The following is a 22,217-nucleotide window of genomic DNA, read 5'->3' as shown; positions in this document are numbered from 1 at the left end:
ATTTGTTCACCCAACTGGTTTTGTCTGTTCGAAGAAACTTTGTTTAACATGACTTAAGTAAACTTAAACGTTTTCTAAATTACTATTTTAAACATTTCTCTTCTTCAATAAATTTATGCAAGCTTGAATAAAACAAGCTGTTTTTGGTCATTAAATACTATTGCCATAAGTTTAGATTTTGGTAGTTTATAACAATTAGTTCCTATGTTTATATAAATTATTATTGTATAATAGTATCTAAAAAGTTAACATCGAAACAATTTAAATACGGTTATTGAATTATCTTAATTTCGGTTTTAATACTATAGGTAGTGTAATGTGTTTACTTTATTTCCATGTCTTTTTGAATGTAAAAGTATATATTGGTTTTGTAAAAATTTCTTAAACTAGTGTTTAACAGTCACCTTGGGAAACGTTATCTAGACTAAAGTAAGAAATATACTAATACTCAAGTTCATTCTAATTCAAAAACTGTATATAATACGTTTTAACTTTCCTTTGTTCTTCAGCATCATATATTTTTAGATTTAGAACGTCATAACATTAATAGTCAGAAAAAAAAATATTTATGTAGGTTACGGACTATAAAATCTATTGTTATAAAAGTTTTTTTATAGATAATAATTGGTAATATATCATAAAGAGTAACAAAAGTTTACTACCTTAGATTTCAAAAGTGTAAATGTTATGATAACGCTTAAAAAAGTCTAATCAACCATTAAAAGTATTGAAACAAAAAAAATACCAGATACAACATAGCTTTTTATAGAAATTATATTCTTAAGTAAAACTTAATTATATATTTAAACAAAACTAGAGTTATGTTTATTAAAAAAGGATATTTTGAGTTATCGATAAAACAATAACAATAACTAACACATAATGAACAAAATTAATTCAAACACACAAAATAAATATTACATACTATTCTTATCTTACATATTATAGCTAAGTTGTTTTCATAAATGAACTAATTTTGTAAGATTAATCATTGAAAAAACTATTCTAAAAAATAAGATATTGAATACTTTCTGTAAATTTATTGAAATTTAAAATTAATAAAACATTGTTAGTGCTTTGATCAGACAGCTTTTTAATAATCAATTACAAAAATTAAAAAAGAATTTTAAATTGTATGATTAGTAAAATAATGACCATTAACTAATACAAATTATTTAGCATTTTGCATAAAACTTTAGTATATGAACAATTAGTTGTAACTTAACTTTTAAAAAACAATAAATAAAAACACAAGTCTTGTAAATAAATAAAAAAAATAAATAAAGTAATATCATAATGTAACAGAAAGTTAACCGTTTGAAGACATTTCACATTTAAGGTATTTCAATCGCAGAACAGCGCATAAAGCTATTTCATATCAATAGAGCTCTCAATGATCATAAAATATCAAACATCTGTTTCTAAACCATTTAAGTAGACTTAACTTTCTTCGTTTCTTTTCCTTTTTTAACATATGCATGAAAGTAAAAGTTTAGGAAAAGGACCAACAGGGAAACGGCGTAACCAATCATCGAAACGCACAAAATCTTCGGGTAGTTGCAATTTCTCATAAGATTTTGTATGCAGTAGGCAAACAGAATGACGAACTGTGACTAAAAAAAAGCATTGTATTAAGATTTTCAACTTGAAATTTTGATAGTATGAGAACTGTATACAAGTCATACTTTATGAATATATTTAAATGACAACTTACCAGTTGCAACTTAGTTATGTGTCTTTTCCACCAGAGATATTTCCTAACGGCAGGTCCCATCGCCGACAGTCCGTAATATGTGTACATGACGAAATGAACAAAAGAGTTTATACCTCCAAATATGTAAGCTAGAAAATCATTAAAATCAAATACTATTATTTTTTAGTTTGATTTCGAAAGCACAACCAACTAAATGTTATAAAAACTATAAAATACTAAAACCCTGGGACTATCATGTGTAAGTGATATTATAAAAAAATACCTACTTCACTGAAAAATGGAACGTTCAGATTATTGCATGTAGTGAAAACTTTATAGGCATACAATAAACTAAATTTATAACTACGCATACATAAAGTTTTTACAGTAACCTTTCGCATCTTTACGTACTCGTGACGTTACGCACTCTCGTTTAGTTACGCATTTTAGAATTCTGAAATAATGATAATTTTTTTTTTTTTTAATGTTGCAAAAATTAAGTTTATTGTAAATTTTTAATCTAAAATATACTTTTTAATGCTAACTCACCTCTCAAAAAATAAATTATAACATTTCTTTAATACAATGCAAAACAAGTTTATCCTTATGTGGGCAAAGGTCAAATTAAAAAAAAGTTGTAGTAACACAAACAATTTTTATTAAACATTTTTCTGATATTTTATATATTTTTGTTTAAAAGAAGATATCCATTACAGCACCAAATGCATATTTTTATAAAAGACTATAGAAACAAATTTTAATATAGACACCACACCATTTCTTTATTGTAAACAAATGCTTAATTATAAATTGAATTTGATAAGTAGAATAGATAAAATATAAATGTTAAGTATCAAATAAGTAACATATAAATAAAGATAGAGTAAATCAAATTATTATTAAAATTACTAAAATTTTTCTTGAAGTATTATTATTTTATATAAATTTAAAACGTTTTTTTTTCAATGTATGTGTTTATCTTTTGTTTTCATATTTATAAATGTAGTAAAAAAATTTTTAAAAGTAGGAAAGTCCCCAGTCTGCTTTTAACTAGAAGCAATATCAAAAAACAGCCATTATAGAAAGTATATTTGGTACCTCTCATATCTTTACGATCTCTCATATCTTTACGGGCTTTTTCTGTGGACACAATGTGCGTAAATAAGCGAGAGGTTACTGTACTTTAAAATAAATAGATAATAAGCAATCCTTATTTACTTATCAAATTGAAGAAAAAAATACATATAGTTTTACCTGATATAAAACAAAAAATAAGATGAAAATGGTTTTAAACTTTTAAATGTGTTTAAAATTAAAACTTTCAACTACAGTACATTTTTGAATTCTAAAATGCGTAACTAAACGAGAGTGCGCAACGTCACAAGTGCATAAAGAGCGAGAGGTTACTGTACACTACTTTTTATTTATATTTTTGTTAATAAACTACTTTGATACTTCTCAAAACAAAGTGTTTAAAAAACTATCGCCCAGCTCATTTAGCTATTTGTTGGTTGATATAAAAAGTAATAAACAATTACCTTGACCTCCCGGTGCCCATTTAGTAACTGACCACCACAACAAAAGCATGGTGATGTGATGATAGCAGTGCAGAAACGATATTTGGTTGTATTTCTTTCTCAGTGCAAAGATGAATGTTTCCAAAAGCTCAGCGTATTTTGAAACGTAATACACCCAGCAAACACTTGCCATCTAAATGCAAAATATGTTACTATAATAATATTTATGTATCACAACAAACATGCTTAGTGAGTGCGTCTTTTGAAAACAACAAGTATGTTAAATTACTGTTTTAATTAAAAAATAACAAACTTTACTCCTTAAAAAAATTCATTTGATTTTTTTTATACTCACAGCTGCCATAACTTTGTATAAAAATATGAACGAATTGATAAAAAATTAATACAAGAATAAAGAATTTACCAGCAATTAATACAAACTATGGACAACTAATTAAAATTTCAGTAAACTTAACAATGGAAATTTTTAATTGATAATGATTAATATTGTTATTCTTATTACAAATTACACATAACTTTTTCTGACATTTACAGGATCAATATAAAAGAAATAGCATTATATAGTTAACATTCTGAAATACATTGAAAACATTTTATAACCACTACTAAGATGCTTTAATACCAAAAAAATTACATAAATAGTGCTAATATTATCTTTTTATTACAAAGACTTTATATTTCTTATATATATTCTTATTACTACTCGAAAAAAAAGTAGTTCTATTGACAAAAAATATTTGAACTACTTTGAAAAGAAAAATTTTTACATTAAAAAATTCAGAAAAAATACATTAAAAAATTAAGAAAAATGTAGTTATTCACAAAGTATATCCATATATTACTAACTCTGAGTGCATACTTTGAATTACTGTAATCAACTGGCTGACATAAACATCCATAACTCTCTTTCCATGCTACATAGAAAAACTGTAACAACGGAATGTTTACTTTGTTGTACATAAGGCAATGAATAGATATAACTTACCTCTTTAGTCATGTACATACTTAATACTGTCATTAAAAAATTGTAAACAAGTATAACGCCTTTTAAATCATAAGATGGTAGTAGTTGTGTGATTTTTCTAGAACAGATACAAAAAACTGCGTACAATATTACAGTAATTGTTGGTATCCATGGACTATAAACCAAATGCCATTCAGCAGTTCTCGCATCTAAAAAAATGTTATTATTATAAACACTTAAGTTCAAAATTGACAAAAATAACTTTCAATAGATTATCTTTCTGCACTTAATTTCAAACTTGTTTTAGTTCATATCATTTAAATGTTAAACATTTAACAAACAGTTCTTAGTCAATGCCTATTGAAAATTTTTACTCAAAATAATGTCATAAATTAGTTTCTAATAGTTATAAAGAAGTTATATAATGTTAATAAAACCACAAAATTAAAAAAAAACAAGTATAAGAAAGATTTTATAGTACAAAGATAATATTTAGTACAGGGTTGCCACTTTCTGAGGAAATAATGCTAGTCTGAGTAACCAAAAACTAGCTGAATTTGCCTGAGTTTATGTAGAAAATAGTTTTTACTATTTATAAAAAGAGATGTTAAAAACTTATTAAGATCACCACCTACTTGCAAAACAAAATATATTTTTAATAAAAAATTTTTTATTGTTCCTGCTAGCAGTTTTAATAAGGTTAGTATTAAACTTTTAGACTTGAATTTATTTTTTAGAATTTTTAAGGTCTATATCTTTGTCATTTATAGAAGTGAATCATCCTTGAATTCTGGAGTATTTTTTAGTGTAACAAAAGCCATATGCTTAAATACTGATAAAAATAAGAAAAATAAGAAAATATAACAATTTTTAGAATAAAAAAGAAACAAACTACATTTCAGGATTTACAAGGTTGCCACTCTTTAAGTCAAAAAATCTGTCATGATTGATCTTAACTAATCCTAAGTCATCTTGAGTTTTTTTTTAACTTTTCAAATTTAATGAAAACCTTGTTTATAATAAATTGGTTATAAAAAAACAAAAAAAAAAAACTAAATCAACTCTCTCTTTCAAAATTTATCATGGGATTATTTAAAAATGTTTAAACTATCCTGAGTTTTTTATAAAAAACAAAACTATCCTTAATCAGGCTGAGTTTGAAAATAAATTTTAAGGTATCCTGAGTGTGTGGCAACCCTGGATTTAGCAAAAAACTTTAAAGAGTCTGAATTTTTCTAAAATTCAATACTAGCCTGAGTAAGTGGCAACCTTGCTTAAGGTTCAGAATTTTGTCAGATGTTAGGTTGCCATTCTTTGAGTATAAAAAAAAACTATTCTGTGTGACCAAAAACTGTCCTAAACAAATTTTAACTATCTAAGTTATTCTAGATTTTTTCAATCTTAATTTTATTTCTCTTCCGCAATTTACTAATAACTCATGCTTAATTTCCTCTCATGTAAAAGTAAGACAACATTAATATAAACTCAGATTTTAGCTTTGTTTGCTGAAAACAAGTATTTATAAGTTATAACAAACAACTTTATGAACTGAGGACACATAAAACTGAATTATTTAAAAATAATTTGAAAACTAATTAAATTAAAAAGATATTTAAAACTTTATAATGCGTAGTTAAACTTTTTTATCTCTAAACTGTCTCTGTTTAACATAAAATTAAGACATGACAAACACGATTACGAATTCATATACCTACTTATGTATATACCTAATTAAGCTTCTATTATTTCCTAAAAGTATTTATCTTTTTTCAGAGCTCTGTTGAAGTGCGTTAATCTGTTAACACACAGAAACATGTGATAGTGTAATAAAAGAAAGATACTGTATAATTTGTTACTATGACATGATAAACGTTAATTTTGTATTTAAAACAAAAACTAAAACATTATTTCTAAGAGTAGTGAAAAGCTAGCCCAAAGCTAAAAAAATTAAATAAGCATTTCTAAAATAATAAAAACCAAGTTCTTGAACAAAACTGATATAATAACAAAATATAGAAACTGGATTAACTAAATCTTATTCAAGATCTAGAAAAAATCTGTACTGAGATTTAATAAAAAACATTTAACTTTCTTGAGTTTTTGATAAAAAACAAGACCATTTTGAGTCAGCCTAAGTTTGAAAAAAAAGGAATAGTTTTCTGATTTAAGTTGTCCTGAGTCATCCTGAGATTTTCTAAATTTCAAAACTTTATGGTAGAAAACATCAGTCTTACCCTTCTCTCTACAATTATAAACTTTTGAAATACAATGAGTGTGTGGCAACAATGAGGTGTACAAATAAATAATACACTGAAACTGTGTAAGAATCTACTTAAATATTTCCACTATTTAGAGCTTGTTAAGCATCTTAGTGCTAAGCCTGAGATCGAAAGATTAAGATTATTTAGTAAATACAAAGCACATATAGTAATATTTTTTATAACTTTTCTTTATTTTCATTGGTAAATAAAAATTACACTCTACCCTTTGCAACAATGAATGTTTTCAGGAAAAAGTAAGTGTGATCTTACATAAAAGTTAAATGATATTAAATATAGATTATTTTTAATGTATAATAATATATTAGGTTAACTATGTGTTTAACATTTTAATGACTTTTTATATAAAATTACTAATAATATAAATACCTGCATTTTCATTGACATAAAAATTATAATGATGAGATAATCCTCTAGTTACAGAATCCATTGAATATGTTATATCTTAGAAACAGTTTATCTGATACAATAGGTTTTTGTTTAGAAAGTTAAAAATATTATATTTCACATTTCTACATTAGATACTATAATTTTTTTATTAAAACAATAAATGTATACATTTAAAAGAGGAGCATAAAGTTAATTTTATAGACAAATTTATAAATTTTTCAAAAAACATAAAACTTTAATGTCTATTATTTTTCTTATCTTAAAAGCTATATAAAAAGTTTTTTTTATCTTAGAGAACGCACCTTTGTCTTTAATTTAAGAAAAAAAAATTTGGTTTGGGGTTTGAATTATTTCATGGGGTCCCTCCAAAAATAAAGGTTTTTTTTTTGTTTTTTCTATTAAAATTGCTTTAAAACCAAAAATATTGTTTTTTTTAATTTTTTGTTTTTTGATTCCCCTTAGTTTGCATCTTACTTAAACTCTTAAATAGTTGTTTTTTAAATAATGTTAATATCTTTTATGATTTGGCCCCAAAACAAAATGATGTATATTACACTATCATTTGCCTTGGCCATTTCCTAGATAAAAAATTGATTAAAAGAAAAAAACAATTAATAAGAATGTGAATTACAACAAATTTAATTAAATTATTATAGTTTAATTAAATTTGTTGTAATTTACATTCTTATTAATTGTTTTTTTCCTTTTATCAATTTTTTATCTAGGAAATGGCCAAGGCAAATGATAGTGTAATATACATCATTTTGTTTTGGGGCCAAATCGTAAAAGATATTAACATTATTTATAAAACAACTATTTAAGAGTTTAAATAAGATGCAAACTAAGGGAAATCAAAAAAAAAAAATTAAAAACAAAAATATTTTTGGTTATAAAGCAATTTTAATAGAAAAAACAAAAAAAAAACCTTTATTTTTGGAGGGACCCCATGAAATAATTCAAACTCCAAACCAAATTTTTTTTTTCTTAAATTAAAGACAAAGGTGCGTTCTCTAAGATGAAAAAAATTTTTTTTAGATAGCTTTTAAGATAAGGAAAATAATAGACATTAAAGTTTTATGTTTTTTGAAAAAATTTTAAATTTGCCTATAAAATTAACTTTATGCTCGTATTTAAAAGGTGTTATTGTTACATAAACAAAATATAAAATTTTCCTATTAAAACATTATGGCTTTATTATTATATTCACGAAAGATAAAAAGTAGCTGCCAGATCCAACTTTCATAAAGTCACATATGAATAGCTATAATTTACAAAAACACTTTTTGCTACTTTTTTTTATATAAATTACCCCTTTAAAATAAGATACATAAAACCGGTAAAATATATAACTAGAAAAGTTTTAGAAGAAAGTTAATATATATTTTTTTAACAATACCGAAAGTAAACCTGAAGCTCTGAGCGAGCAAAAATATTTAAAGCTTTTTTTTTAATACTCTTATCCCTAATTAACCTTAAACAAACATATTAAAAGTTAATCAAAAATATAAAATTTTTATGCTTTACATTAATAATAGCATCAAAAAAGGATTTATTTTTGCTTACTCAGCAAATATGAGTGACTAATATGGTTACGACTGAGCTTTAGTTTAATAGCCGACTATACCTTTTAATAAAACCTCTTTTAAACAAGAATAAAAATAAAAACAATTTACAATACAAAAAACTATTGTTTTACATCTATAAAAAAGAATTTCAGTTGTTTTCAAGTGTAGTATTAAAAAAAGAAATTAAAAATAGATACAATATGCTGAATACTGTTTGTAAAATAGTTAAGTTTGCGTAGGTTAACTATAGCACTAGATCATCTTGCATTGTTGAAGATAGCTACTCGTTAACATACACAAACCTAAAAGCTTTATTAACTTTATTTAGACAGTTTTATCCTTCACTTATTTAACAACAACTTGCCGGTAAATCATTGAACCTAATTTTTGCTCATGTATAATATGTTTTTTAAGTAGTAAAGTGTAATTTTATTTACCCAAAAAACGTTATATCGAATTTAATAAAAATTGCACGAAATAAAAGTTATAAACAAAGATTATAAAATAATTTTTAAAATATGCGATGGATAAAACTTATTAACTAAAACTTATAAACTAAAACAAAATTTACTTCAACGTAATAATTTTTTTATTAATTAAAAACTTTATTACAAACTGTACTCTGTATAAAGTAAAAGAAAAACTTTATGATTAATAAAAATAAACAAAGTGAACTTTTAAAATAATGCTATATTTTATTCGTTGAACATGGTATATATATCCTTTTACATATAAGCATATAAAATAAAATAAGTCATTAAGGTAATGCTGTGTATTTTTGTTACTTGAATATACTTTACAATCTGTATCATACAAAAAACATTGTTTTGTAATTATATTAATGTTTGTACACTCTAAGAAACACTGGTATAAATTATAAATAAACTAAAATCTGTTTTGTTCCAATAAAAAACACTTCTATTAGTTTAGATTAAATAAACAGGAGTGTTGCAAAATATATCTCTTTAAACACTGTTATCGGTGTCATACGTAAAAAAATAATATAACGTTTTACTTTACAATTAAAAATAAATACTTTAAATCAAAAATATAGGTTTAATGTATTTTCATCATTTTTTAACTATGTTTATAAAAATTTATATTACTAAAAATTTTGAATAAGATATCAATAGTTTTTGTAACAGAAAATAAAATGGTATTTAAGCAATTAGTATTAGATTTTTGTTTTTAATTGATAAAATATTACACTTTGTTGTTTTTAAAAATTTCTGGTGTTAGCTTGCTTACAAGAACGATTGTGCCTAAAATACAGTAAATAACAGTAGAGGAAACAATAAAAAACGTATAAAGTTGAATAAAAACTTTAGTAATGAACTTTGTACAACACATAATGGTATATAACAAAAAAAAAACTGTAACTTTCTAAGAATATTAAAATTTTAGTAAAATTAAGAATTCTCGAATTTTTACGCTAGTGTTTATCAAAGTGTCAACACACTTTAATTTTTATATTACTGTTTAAAAATTCTAACCAGTAGATATGTATATATACTTAAAAATCAGTAAATTTATCATAACTTTAAATTTAATAACATTACACTAAGTACGAAAAAAAAGATAATCACTACAGTGTTTTGAATATTTTTTTTTTCTATGTCTAACTATGCACAGACTGAAATTTAGGAACCTTCAACAGTAGTTTAAATTAGACAGTTTTTTTTTATTAATGACGTTCTAGTTTTTAAGTAAAGTTACAAAGTTAAATATAAATCACTAAAGTTTAAAGTAACTAATAAACATATGCTACAAATGGTTCTATAAAAAAAATTAAAAGAAAAATCATATTTATTTACATCTATATTGAGCCTTGAATTAGATATATAATTTTAAAATACTTTGAATTTTATAAATACTTGTTTAACTACTTATCTAACACAGCTTTTTTCAACACTCAAAAAATTAATTTTATATAATAAAATAGAATAAAAACTTTACAACACTTTTAATCTAACAAGGTATACAAAGTTATTCTATAAATAACTCTACTTGTGGTTTCTTAAAGACGTTTGTAATAGTTTATACTTCGTTTTAAAACCAATATAACCACACACTAAATTACATCCTAATCAAATGTTTAATATATAAATGATTAGTCTTCAAATATTTTCTGTAAGTCAAATTAAGTTTTAAAAATCAAGTAGTTTAAAGTTTTTATTTAGATATTTTAGAGTTTTTTTTTTTGTTTTTTAAGTGAAAAAAGTAAGTAGATTTAATAATTGTCATAAACAAAGCATATCATACAAATAAAATAATGTTTATACAGAAAAAAAACAAAATATTCTTTAGTTTTTATTGTAAAATGTTAATTTTTTAAGAGTGCACAAATGTTATGATCTGTAAATTTACTAGGTAATGATAATTTGGTATTTGCTAGATTAAATTAAATTTGTTTAACACTTTAAAAAACAAGTTTAGTTGAAATAGATACTTATTTAGTGGTCTAATTTGCACAAAATAATTATTTAAATTTAATTATGCACAGCATTTTAATAAATTTGGGAGCACAATTTTTAATAAGTTAGTAGCTGCTTAGTGTTAATAGTTTGTGTTTTACAGAATAAAACGTTCAGTAAATATAAAAATATTAACTATGAAACACTCCACTATATTTAATTTAAAAACAAGCCTATTTTCGAAAACTGTCAATGGTTTGAATTCTTTTAATAAAAAAATACTAAATAGCGCTAGTTGTTTGATTATTTGATGTTTTTTAATGTATACTAAACGAATTGCAGAACAAAGAGCTTTTAAATTTTGTGCAAACAAATCAGAAACAACGCAAAATGTAACAAAAGATCATTTTGAATAAAAATTAACTAATTTAATCTACCATACTCTATATTCAAAATTGACTTAAATGTAAAAAAAACAAAAATAAAAACAAAGTTATTATTTCTAGAAACAAATTCAGAACCTAACTATCATAAATGTAAAACAGACTAGTTTTCCCATTAGAATAAAACTTAAAGATTTCAGAGAAAGTATGTTGCTGTAAAACAAACATGTTGCATGTTAACGAAAGCTTGTAATGACTGAATAAGTTAAAATAGCTGGTACTAAATGAAGCGTTTAAGTTCAAAATTATTGAAACTTCTGAAGTTATTAATATACGATTAAAAATACAATATGAATGAATAATTTTTTGTATTAACCTGTTTTATACTTTGTTTTAAAAATGATTTAGTATTCGGTATACTATGTAAACGGAAATGAGAGAGAGAAAAAAACTTTTTGATTTGTCTTTTGTTGCTGATTTGTAATAGTCGAATTAAAAAAGTAATTTTGTAATAAAGTTACTTACTTTTCAGTTTAGGTTTAAAAAAATACAAACTTAAATAAAAACTCTAAACAAGTTATGAAAAAAAGGTTAAGAAAATGTTAAAGTTTATAAGACATCATAAAGTTAATTAATTTTTTTTATAAAACAACACCTAATTTAACATAAAATAAAGATTTAATTTTTAACTTAAAACAGTAAATTTTTTACATACAAAATTTTTTTATTTTTAAACAAACTTTGTGAAGCTAATTTTCAAAACAATATACTGTTACTGTCTTTTATCACTTAGCCATTAAATAGTTAATTAACTTTTTTTTTGTGTTTAAATAGCAAATTTTTTAACAATACTTTTACTTTAATTTAAAATTAGTTAATGATCCAAATTCCAACGTTATCAAAAAATTGAAATGAAAAATAGTACGTGAAACAGTGTTTTTATTGATTATTTTAATGAGACTTAAAACATATGAATTATTTAAACTATTTTTTTATTAGAAAATAATTGTCTAAAGTTTTTAAGTTACTGCACTTGTAGGATTTTATAACGATAGATATATCAAATTTTCATTGTAATTTTTGCCAAAACTGAAAAGGACAAGTTTTTCTAAGTCTTTTAAAATGTGTATAAAAAGAATTATGTAAAAATAGCATTTGGTTCACTTTAAAAGGTTTTGTTAAGTTTTAATACCCCAATTATTTTCCGGCTTCCTGTGCCCTTTTACCATACTTTTTTTTCGTTTAAAAACCAGTAATGCAATTAACTTGTCATTCTTTTTATTTTATTTTAACCAAACGTAGTACTTAAAGTTTACATTTACTTACCTGTCTTTTATTAATTCATAACATCGATTAATAACATCACTAATTATTTTTTCAGGTTTCACTAGAAAGGATGGCAGGCGATGCAATTAACTTTATGGTTATTCTTTTGATTATATTTCTTGCATTTAGCAGTGGTTTGACTGAGCTTTTTGCACCTTATGGACCAACACATCACTGTATTTGTCAAGATTACCCTGCTAAAGAACACTGCAACACTGTAAGCTTATCATCAATTAGACATATTTCTATATAGGTTTTATTTGTATTTGTTTTAAGTCAGATATACAACGATGTTTTTTGACTTTAAAATTATTTTTTTAGTTATTTTAGGCACACTTTTATAGAACTTAAATAGAAAACTTAAATGTATATAACTTGACAATTTCATGGCTTGTAATAATTTTACCTTTTAGATAAATTTACTTTCTGCTAAACTTGTATACCTGAATTTATATTTGATCTTATAAAAGAACGATTTGAAGTTAAAATGTATGAAACAGAACAATATAAGAAAAACATTATCTTATTGATAGTAAAACTTGATAATATAGAAACAAATGTATGTTTATACTAAAGTATATATTTGTTAATTCATTGGTGAGGTTAACAAAATATCTAAACTAAAAGTTAATACTTAGACAAGTGTGTATAACTAAAAAAGCAGATAAAAGAGTTATACTTACAAATCCAGTTTATAAGAAATCTAATGAAACAATGTCAGTGAGTACATCCCTATTTACTTACTTGTAGCTTCTGAAGAAATAAAAAGCTCTAAAAAAGCTTAGTTATCATAAATAGTTAGGATTAATGGTTTAATTGGTGTGCAAATCGATGATCGAGAGGTCTTTTCGTGCAGACAGATCCTTGGACTAAAGTTTATTTGAGCATCTTTTTAATTTTTCAAAAAATTAAGGTTTATTAAAAAACGAAACCTTTTTCCTATAACTCTTCAGATTTTTAAGTTTTGTTCTTACAGTTTGATTACATTTTTACTACAAAATAAATTAAACAGCAAAGCTCACTTAAAATTGTAAAGGATTAAATTCGTATATATTTTTAATTTTCTGTTCCCAGGATAAAAATACAAAAAATATCGATAACTTACCGGCGTTAGGTACGGCTTTAAATCTCGAAAATGAGTGGGATCAATTGTTTAAAAAAATAAAGTTGTTTTTTGTTGGTCGAATGAAAATAAACGAACAAAAACATGATTTTAGTATGATTAATAGAACAGAATAAAAGTATATTTTTTTTAATTTGTACAACGTTTATTTATAACTACAAATTTATCAAAAAAACATAGAATTTAGTTAGTAATTAATGTGGAAAGGGTAGAACTGCACTAAAAACTACAAGGTACGCATTTCATTCAGTTACATATTTTTGTAACGGTTAACGTGTGTACCTTATTGATGTCCCTACTGTATGTAGATAAACTGTTGATAAAAATATTAGAGTTGTCTTTATATCATATTTTACTAATGTGCATCAAATAGCATTGGGTACTTGCAGAATTGCAGCATTTTAGTTGGTCGAATGTTATTAATAAAGTATATAGCTGAAAACGCTACTTTAACAAGAGTTAATTTATATATACATTTAAAAATTAGGTCTTATCTCAATAATTGTTATGTCATAAACATTTAAGAAAAAAACTTAAGTTGTAAGAACTTAAATGTATCGAAGAACTAATTAGTTTTTAACCTCTTCAAGAAGCTTTATAAAAATATGATGATTATTTTAATTTTTAAATATTTAAGTTATGTCTTAATTAATGCTTGAATTAAAGCAATTTAAGATTTACAGTAAACCTAGTTTTTGTTTTTGGAAGTTTAGGTAAAATGATATTAATGTTTATATGTTATAAAATTAATATATAATAAATATTTATAAACAATAACAACATTTTTTAAGATATAAGAGACCAAAGTGATAAACCGAAAACAACATACTACTTTCAATTGAAAAACTATATCCTTTTCTAATTCAAATCTTTTTACAAAGTTTACCAACTTTTTTTAACTGTTTTAGTCAACTAAAGTTATAATATTTCCAGAATAAAGAACTTTAAACTTTCTAAGTTTTTCAATTTTGCAGTTTTATATATAAAAAAATCCTTTCTCAGAGCTTGCCATACACACAGAAGCATTATAATACTAGTGACTGGAATATAAACTCGAACGAACTTCATATTCAGTCATATCTACCACCTTGCCAATTATGTAGAAGTAATTTTTTTAATAAATTTTAACTGTAGTAAATAAAAATTGTTATTCTAGTTAATAATATAAAAGTTTTATTAACTTTTTAGTGGTAAATTTTCTATCTAACTCACAGTATAGCCCTTTGTCAATGACTACTTTTTTTTTAAATTTAAAAGCTTATTTGTAGCAACCTCTAGGCGTAATTCTGTAACTACAAGCTATAAATTTAAATCTTATTAAATTTATTTGTCCCTTAGAAAATAGTTCAGATGAAGAAGACCCAGCTACTTTGCTTAGTTCACTCCAAGCAATTTGGTGGACCACATACGGATTTGGGGATCCTCGAAAATGGTACGAAATATCAAACTGTCCTGATAAGTTTTTTCTCCAACAGTTTGTAAGTCATTTTTGAAAGTTTATTAATTGTAGTAGTTTCATACAAACATTTTAGCTAAGATTTTAATTATAACAGAGTACAATTTTTACGTTTAAATTTAAATAAGTACACTGTGTTTTTTCATCCACCGGGCAATTTTTACAAACAAAAAATCAATAAAAACAATGAACAAAAACTATATAATTATAATAAACTATAGGTAGGATTTTTCATTGTATCCTTGTACCATTTTACAGTTATAATTGTTCTATTTAATATGTTAATTGCAATGATGAGTAACAGCTTTCAACTGACTCAAGATGACTCGGTAAGAGAATGGAAATTTTACAGGTAAGTTTAAAGTAATTGAACTGTTTATTTTGTGAAAGTTATTTTCTAGTAGTAGGGACCAGTTTTATTTAACAGATTTTTTAAAGAACGATGCGTTTATTCAGACTACTTTGTTTTAGTTATTGTTATTTGATCGTGCTTACAACAGATTATGTTTACTTTGTTCCGGTAATATTAAGGTTTATTCATACTTAGTCAAGTTTAGATATTTTATTACTAGTCCTAAAAGTAAAGATATATTCGAAACAAAAAAAAAAGGTATAACTATCCGTTAAATGAATAAAAATGCAAAACGTCTTTAATAAAGTCCGTATCAACGCATAATTCTCCCAAAAAAAATGTAACTTATTCTTGATGATGTATTTAAACTTATAATGCTCGTTTAACTTTGTAATAAAACTAATTACTTAAAGTTAAAAAAAGACCTTGTAAAGTTTTAGTAATGCTCGAGTTATGTTATATGTTTTTATAGTGAAAGAACAATTTTAATGAGTTACTTACGGTATAAAAAAGGAATTAAGTTAAAAACTCATCAAATCTAATAAATATTAGCTTACAAAAAATTAAAAGTTAATCAAAATATAAATATGTTCAAAAGATAATACATACTTCTTAAAAATAATGTTTGAATATTGTTAACTCTGCTTATACACATAAAATTTTTAGATCAGGTGATAGTATTTTTATTGCAGAGATGTAGAAAACAAAATTCATGTAAATATTTCTTAAAAAAGCTTATATAACTCATGCTTATCTAACAAGGCTGTTGTAAAAGTATATTTATATAGTCTATGACAATATGTAATAAATAGCTTTACTAAAACTTAACAACAAGACAACTATAGCAAAAATTAAGTAGACAATTTCATAGTGTAGTGATGTATTAAAACTGGGAACGGGTCAAAATTGCATGAAGACAAAGTTGCACGAGGTTATTAAATTGTACGGGGGGACTAAATTGCACGAGAACAAAATTTCACGAAGATACTTTTACACGAAGACAAATATGCACGAGGGTACAAAATTGCACGAAGAAAATTTTGCACGAGTTACATTTTTGCACGAGAGTAAAAAAAAAACAGATAAAGGATTAAAAAAATCAGAAAAAAAAAGATAAATTAATAGAAACACAAAAAGAAAAATAAATTACTGACCGAGGGTAAGGGTTAGGGTAACAGTGACAGTAAAAACAAAAATAAAAAGATAACTAATAAAAGAAATTAATTAAAAAAAATAATAAGAAAAAAAAATTATTAAAAAAGATAAGTTACCGACCAGGGCAAGGGTTAGGAATAACCGTGATAGTAAAAAAAGATTTTATTTTAATTAATTAAAAATTTAAATAAAAAAAAAAAAATTCAACCCGTGCAAAAATGTCTTCATGCCAAACTGTCTGCTCGTGCAAAAGTATCTTAGTGCAAAAGTATCTTTGTGCAATTTTGAGCACTCGTGAAATTTTGTCCCCTCGTACAAATTTGACAGCTACCCATTAAAACTATTAAGAAATAAAATCAGTCGAAAAACTGCGGCCCGTGAGCAAAATATGTTCCTCAAAGCAAAAATCTGCGCTGCCATGCAACTATCAGCTAAAAACAAACGTTTTTAAATCTTTTTTTTTTTGTAAAAACTTACAATATTGTTTTTTAATAAATATTTAGATTATACTATAGTTTTCTTTATTGTTGCTAATTTTATCATACATGTTTGCTTTAAAATAGTACTTTTTAAATGAGCACTACAACTTTTTTTCAATATGCGGCCCGCGAGAAAAATATATAAAGTTGATTATATTTTTATAAAAAGCTGCTAACCTATGGTCTATATGTACAAAAAACGTAATCTTTTAGTTGTTTATTGAACTTTTGTAACATTTATTAGTTGCATTTCTATAGGGTTAGTTTTAACAAATCGCTTCGTCTAATTAAACCTAACACATAGTTCTTGTTTTATAACTAGTACTTTTTTAAGAGATACAGCTTTTATTTTAAATAATAACATTTTTCGTATTGAGTTTTAAACTAAAAAATATCAACGAGTTTATATAATTAAAAGTATAGTTCACATGGAAACTTGTTTAGATTGGTTTAAAGTCAACACAAAAGTGAATCGATCATTGTGTTAGATAAAAATATTTATTTATTTTTTTTACGTTTGACGTATTTCAAACTAAAAACATTTTCAAATCTGAAAATTCCATTTAACTTGTTTTAAGTTTAATTGAAAAATTTAGGACACAACTGTGGCTTAAGTTGGTTAGTAAAAAGATGACTCGGTTGCCACCTATGAATATCATACCAGAAAAGAAAATATTTATCAAGGTTGCTAATGCTTGCAAGTCAATGGTAACAAAAGTGAAGAGGTATTTTAAGGAATGTAGAAAAAGTACAGAAGATGACATTATTAAAAGTGAAAATCCCGTTGAAATGGTAATGTATTTGTTGTAAATTGACAGTTTAAATAGTGCATATAACATAAACGGTGTTCTTCATATTAGTTTAAATTAAATTATAAAAAAGATGAAATTTTGTTGTTGAATCTTAAAACTTAATACTGGTAGACAGAACACAATTTTGCTATAGAATAAAAGCGGCTTACTTTATACAAATAAATTATTTTCATTTAATTTAGTAAAAGAGTGTTGAACACAGCTGCCCTTTTATGCCTTTTAATTAGTTTTCAAGGGTAGATAAAAAAATTGTAAAGTAAATTTTAGATAGTTTTCGACTTTACCTACAAACAAATGCCTCAGTGCTTAAAAAGAGTCCAAATACTTAAAAACTTATATTTTATAAAACTTTCTTATAGTATTTAAACTAATGTAAAATATTAATTTTACAGTAGAGGTTTTTATATATACAAGTTTAGATTGTAGGTATTTACAAAAGTTATGATCAGCGTGCTAAAAGAAAAATAAAAAAGAAAGTTTATCGTACTTAAAACAATTATTTTTATTTTCAAATACAAAACTACTTTTTAAGTAGTAAAAGTACTAGCTGAAAACATTTCTTATTCTTACTAAAATTTAAATTTTAAATCAAACTTATTCGGATTTGTTGATATGAATAGCAAATACTTTAGAAGCTTTTCAAATTCTAATTAAAAGAAAAATTTAGAGAAATAATTTCAATAATGAACAAGCTAGCTTTTTAAAATTTGAAAAGTCATTTTTCAGGAAAAAAAATCAATTAAGGTTTATATTGTTATAATTAATTAACTACATTGTTAAACATATTAAAGATATCGATTACTTAGTAAAAAGTAAAACTTAGATCTTAAATTAAAAAAAAAAAAAAGTTACTCAAAAAGTGTATATAACACTAATCGTAGCTCAATACTACAATAAGTAATTAACATAAACTTAAAACAAATTCTTGGATAAAATATTTCTTTACTAAATATATTGTAGCAATGTAGAAGAAATGCTCAAATTAGAATACAAAGACCAATACAAGACGAAAAATATGAAAAAGTACTTAGATTGATAGTCCGACGATATGTTAAAAAGAAAGTACTTAATGGTAAAATGGTTGTATAAAACTAACAACAACTTTTACAAAAATAAGCCTTTATTTTGTTTAAAAAATGTTTAACTTTTAAAAACTTTTTTACACTTACTCAGTTTCATATACTTCATTTATATGCTTATTAAACTTTTGTACGTTCTATTTGTATTTTGATTTTATACAAAACTAATATGCTAGTCATACTGTTAAATGAACTGATTATACTTAGAATTCAAAAAATAATTACTATGACATTAAATTTCTAAATCAAAATTTAGTATTACTAAAGAAATTAAGTATAACTGTTGTAAATTGTTAATAGTATTAACTTTATATGACTGTTTTTTTATTAAAAAAGAAGTTAAAGTTTTTTTTTAACTTTTAAGTAAATGAATATAACCAGTAGGAAAAAATTAACATATTAAAATTTAAAATAAGATAAAGTATCTGACGAGGTTCGTGTAAAGCAGGGTTTCCTAAACTCATTTACTAAATCTCCCCCTTTTCAGAAAATTGAAAAGAAATCGCCCCCATGAATTTATACAGTAATTTCTTCTTGAGTACGCACTTTTGAGTCAAAAAAGTTGTGTTTGAAATTTAATTTAGACTGGTACTTCATAGGCACGCACGTTTGGGCTGTGTTCAAAGTAATTTACAGGGCTTGTGAAATTAACTTGCAGTTATTTTATTATTAGCCTGGTAAAGGGTTTCAAAATACTTTATTATTAAACAGCCTTATGTATTCTATAATCAATTCTTTTCAAATATGAAATGTTTTGAAACTAATGAACCCTTTAGGTTAGTCAGCATGTCATATTTACTTGTGTCGACTTGTTAGAAAAACGTACTTGCTGGCTGCGTTATTTAAAAAACTAACATATAAGAATTTTAAAAAACTCGAGCAAAATTTTAATAAAATGATCTCGTATTATTGTGATCTATGAAGTGCTATTGTGAACTGAACACCAAATTGAAAGCGTATTTCAAAATATTAAGTATCAAAAAACTAAGTTTTACTTGTTTTGCACAAGTAGTTACTTAGCAGGCCGAAATTTGACTGGATCTGGACCGTACGTTACCCATCTGAAATCTTAACTAAAACCTGATATTAAAATAATCTCTGATATAACGAATTTCGGATATTTAGTAGTTAATGCTAAGTAACTTAATTAAGACGCACAATATACTTAAATTATTGTGATTATCAAATACTTATTTTGATAACTAATTTGCTTATACACTACCTCCAAAAGGGTCAAAATTGCACGAAGATACTTTTGCACGAAAACAATTTTGCACGAGAGAAAAAATAACAGAAAAAAAAAATAAATAAATAAAAGATAATTAAAAAAAAAAAAGCTTCCGACCGAGGGTTAAGGTTAGGGGGTAATAGTGATAGAAAAAAATAATAATAAATAAACTAAGAAAAAAAAAAATTATAAAAAAAAGAAAATTCAACCCTTGCAAAAATGTTTTCCTGCAAAATAGTCTGCTTGTGCAAAAGTTTCTTCGTGCAAAAGTGACCTTTCGTGCAAAAATATCTTCGTGCAATTTTATCCCCTCGTGCAAAAGTATCTTCGTGCAACTTTGTACGCTTATGCAAATTTGACAGCTACCCATACTACCTATACTTAAGATATTTGATTACCTTGTGAGTACATGATAATCAAAAGTTACTATTTTAAATTAAGTTGTTAAAGCTCAAAAAAAAATATTGATTTTAAAGCATAACTTAAAAAGTATATCTTAATTAATTACAACAACTTTTTTATTATATTGAAAATTTTACTTTAAATAGCTTTATTTTTTAGTCTTATTAAGTGTCTTTTCAAAAAAACAATTGGAAATACCATGAGGTGATAGTTTATAATAGATAACATAGACTTTTACAAACAATTTATGATCCCAAATAGCATATATGTCAGGTTATGAAATGGTGAGAGGGATTCCATTCATCTATGACCTATGTAGTTGTTAAATGAGAAAAGATATGAATAAAAATATGTAATTTACTTTAAAATAGTAGTCCTAAGCACTTAATTTTTTTAAATATATTCTACGTAAACAAAATGGACTTTTTTTGGTTAAGTTTTACCTCAGGGTCAAATATTCAACAGCAAGCTACAACTAATATAATAGCAAGCTAAAAACTAAAAAAATTATGACTGCCCAAAAATAGAAAATCGCCCTCCCCCCCCCTGACTTACTAAAATCGCCCCCAGGGGCGGTACCGCCCACTTTGGGAAACCCTGGTATAAAGGGTAGTTAGTTTTTAAAACTGTTAGTTTTTGAACAGTAATAAAACTTCCACAACGAAGTAGAATAGAAACTCGACTAATCTTAAAATAAATTTAAGTATTAAATATTGTTTGAAGTATGTAAAACTTAAGTATTAAAGTTTTGTTAAAAGTATGTAAAACTAAGTTTCATAAACCATATTTAGATAAACATATTATATACAAAGCATTATTTTGAACAATTCTTTAAACTTTATCAAATGTTTTTTTATTTTCTTGGTTAAAAAATGTTGTGATATCTCTTAAGTTTTATTTTTGAACGTAACTCAATTGTATGAACCTCTGTTTTGGTCTACTTATTATGTGTGCTAATTTCAAAGGACTTTATTAAGGTTTAACTTAATTAAACTAAAATGAATTAGGGATGATTTTTTACTTAAAGAATGTATAAAAACGCTAAAGCAAATATTTTTATATTCAGGGAATTTTATAAACTATAGCGTTTTAAAATAAAAATGATCAAAACAATAGAAGAACTAGAAAAAATGCCTTTATTTTGATTGTTTTGTTTTAATTTTGATACTTAAAATGATAATAATCATAAATGGTGCTTGAAAAATGTGTCATCATAAAATACTTTAAATTTTTCAATTGATGTCGAAAGAGAAAAACAGTTTGAATAAAAAGATATTTGTAAAATATTAAAAAGTCCTCGCATTAAAACCTTACTACAACCTGTCTACTATACAATAACTAGTACTAATGTTGTACAGGAAAATTTAATTGATGCTTTTTTATGTTAAATTCTGAATTGTTCTATTAGAAAAAAAAAGAAGAAAAAATATGTTTTATATGAATGTATTACTAAAAGGGTTTAAACTTTATATAAAGTTTGTTATTCCGATTATATCAGTATTAAAAGCATAAAAAGCACTTTCTAATATTTCTAATTAACAAATTTTTTATTACTAGCAAAAAGAAAGTAGTTAGTTTT

The 22,217-nt window shown here is 24.3% G+C and overlaps 2 protein-coding genes across 2 annotated transcripts in view; one reads left to right on the top strand and one right to left on the bottom strand.

Annotated features, from left to right (window-relative positions):
• The window catches only part of LOC145844642 (short transient receptor potential channel 5-like), a 35,201-nt gene extending 16,104 nt beyond the window's left edge, over positions 1-19,097 (top strand). The window contains exons 14-19 of the mRNA XM_082952041.1: positions 12,608-12,769; positions 14,678-14,780; positions 15,014-15,153; positions 15,353-15,483; positions 17,714-17,909; positions 18,890-19,097. Coding sequence (XP_082808167.1) covers positions 12,608-12,769; positions 14,678-14,780; positions 15,014-15,153; positions 15,353-15,483; positions 17,714-17,909; positions 18,890-19,018 — 861 coding nt within the window. The 3' untranslated portion in view covers positions 19,019-19,097. The remainder of the gene's footprint in view (positions 1-12,607; positions 12,770-14,677; positions 14,781-15,013; positions 15,154-15,352; positions 15,484-17,713; positions 17,910-18,889) is intronic.
• On the bottom strand, positions 1,091-6,937 carry LOC145844643 (very long chain fatty acid elongase 4-like). Its single transcript, XM_082952043.1, has 6 exons — positions 6,844-6,937; positions 4,217-4,404; positions 4,078-4,158; positions 3,232-3,403; positions 1,715-1,842; positions 1,091-1,613 (listed from the first exon to the last, which is right to left on the bottom strand). Exons 1-6 carry the CDS (start codon positions 6,902-6,904, stop codon positions 1,431-1,433), a joined length of 813 nt encoding a protein of 270 aa, XP_082808169.1. The 5' UTR covers positions 6,905-6,937; the 3' UTR covers positions 1,091-1,430.
• Positions 19,098-22,217: the final 3,120 nt, after the last annotated feature.

This window comes from Thalia democratica, chromosome 9 (assembly GCF_965202585.1).
Source record: "Thalia democratica chromosome 9, ktThaDemo2.hap1.1, whole genome shotgun sequence".
In the NCBI taxonomy this organism is placed as follows: domain Eukaryota; kingdom Metazoa; phylum Chordata; class Thaliacea; order Salpida; family Salpidae; genus Thalia; species Thalia democratica.
The sequence above is the reverse complement of the archived record's forward strand: the minus strand, read 5'-3'. Positions and strand labels throughout refer to the sequence as shown.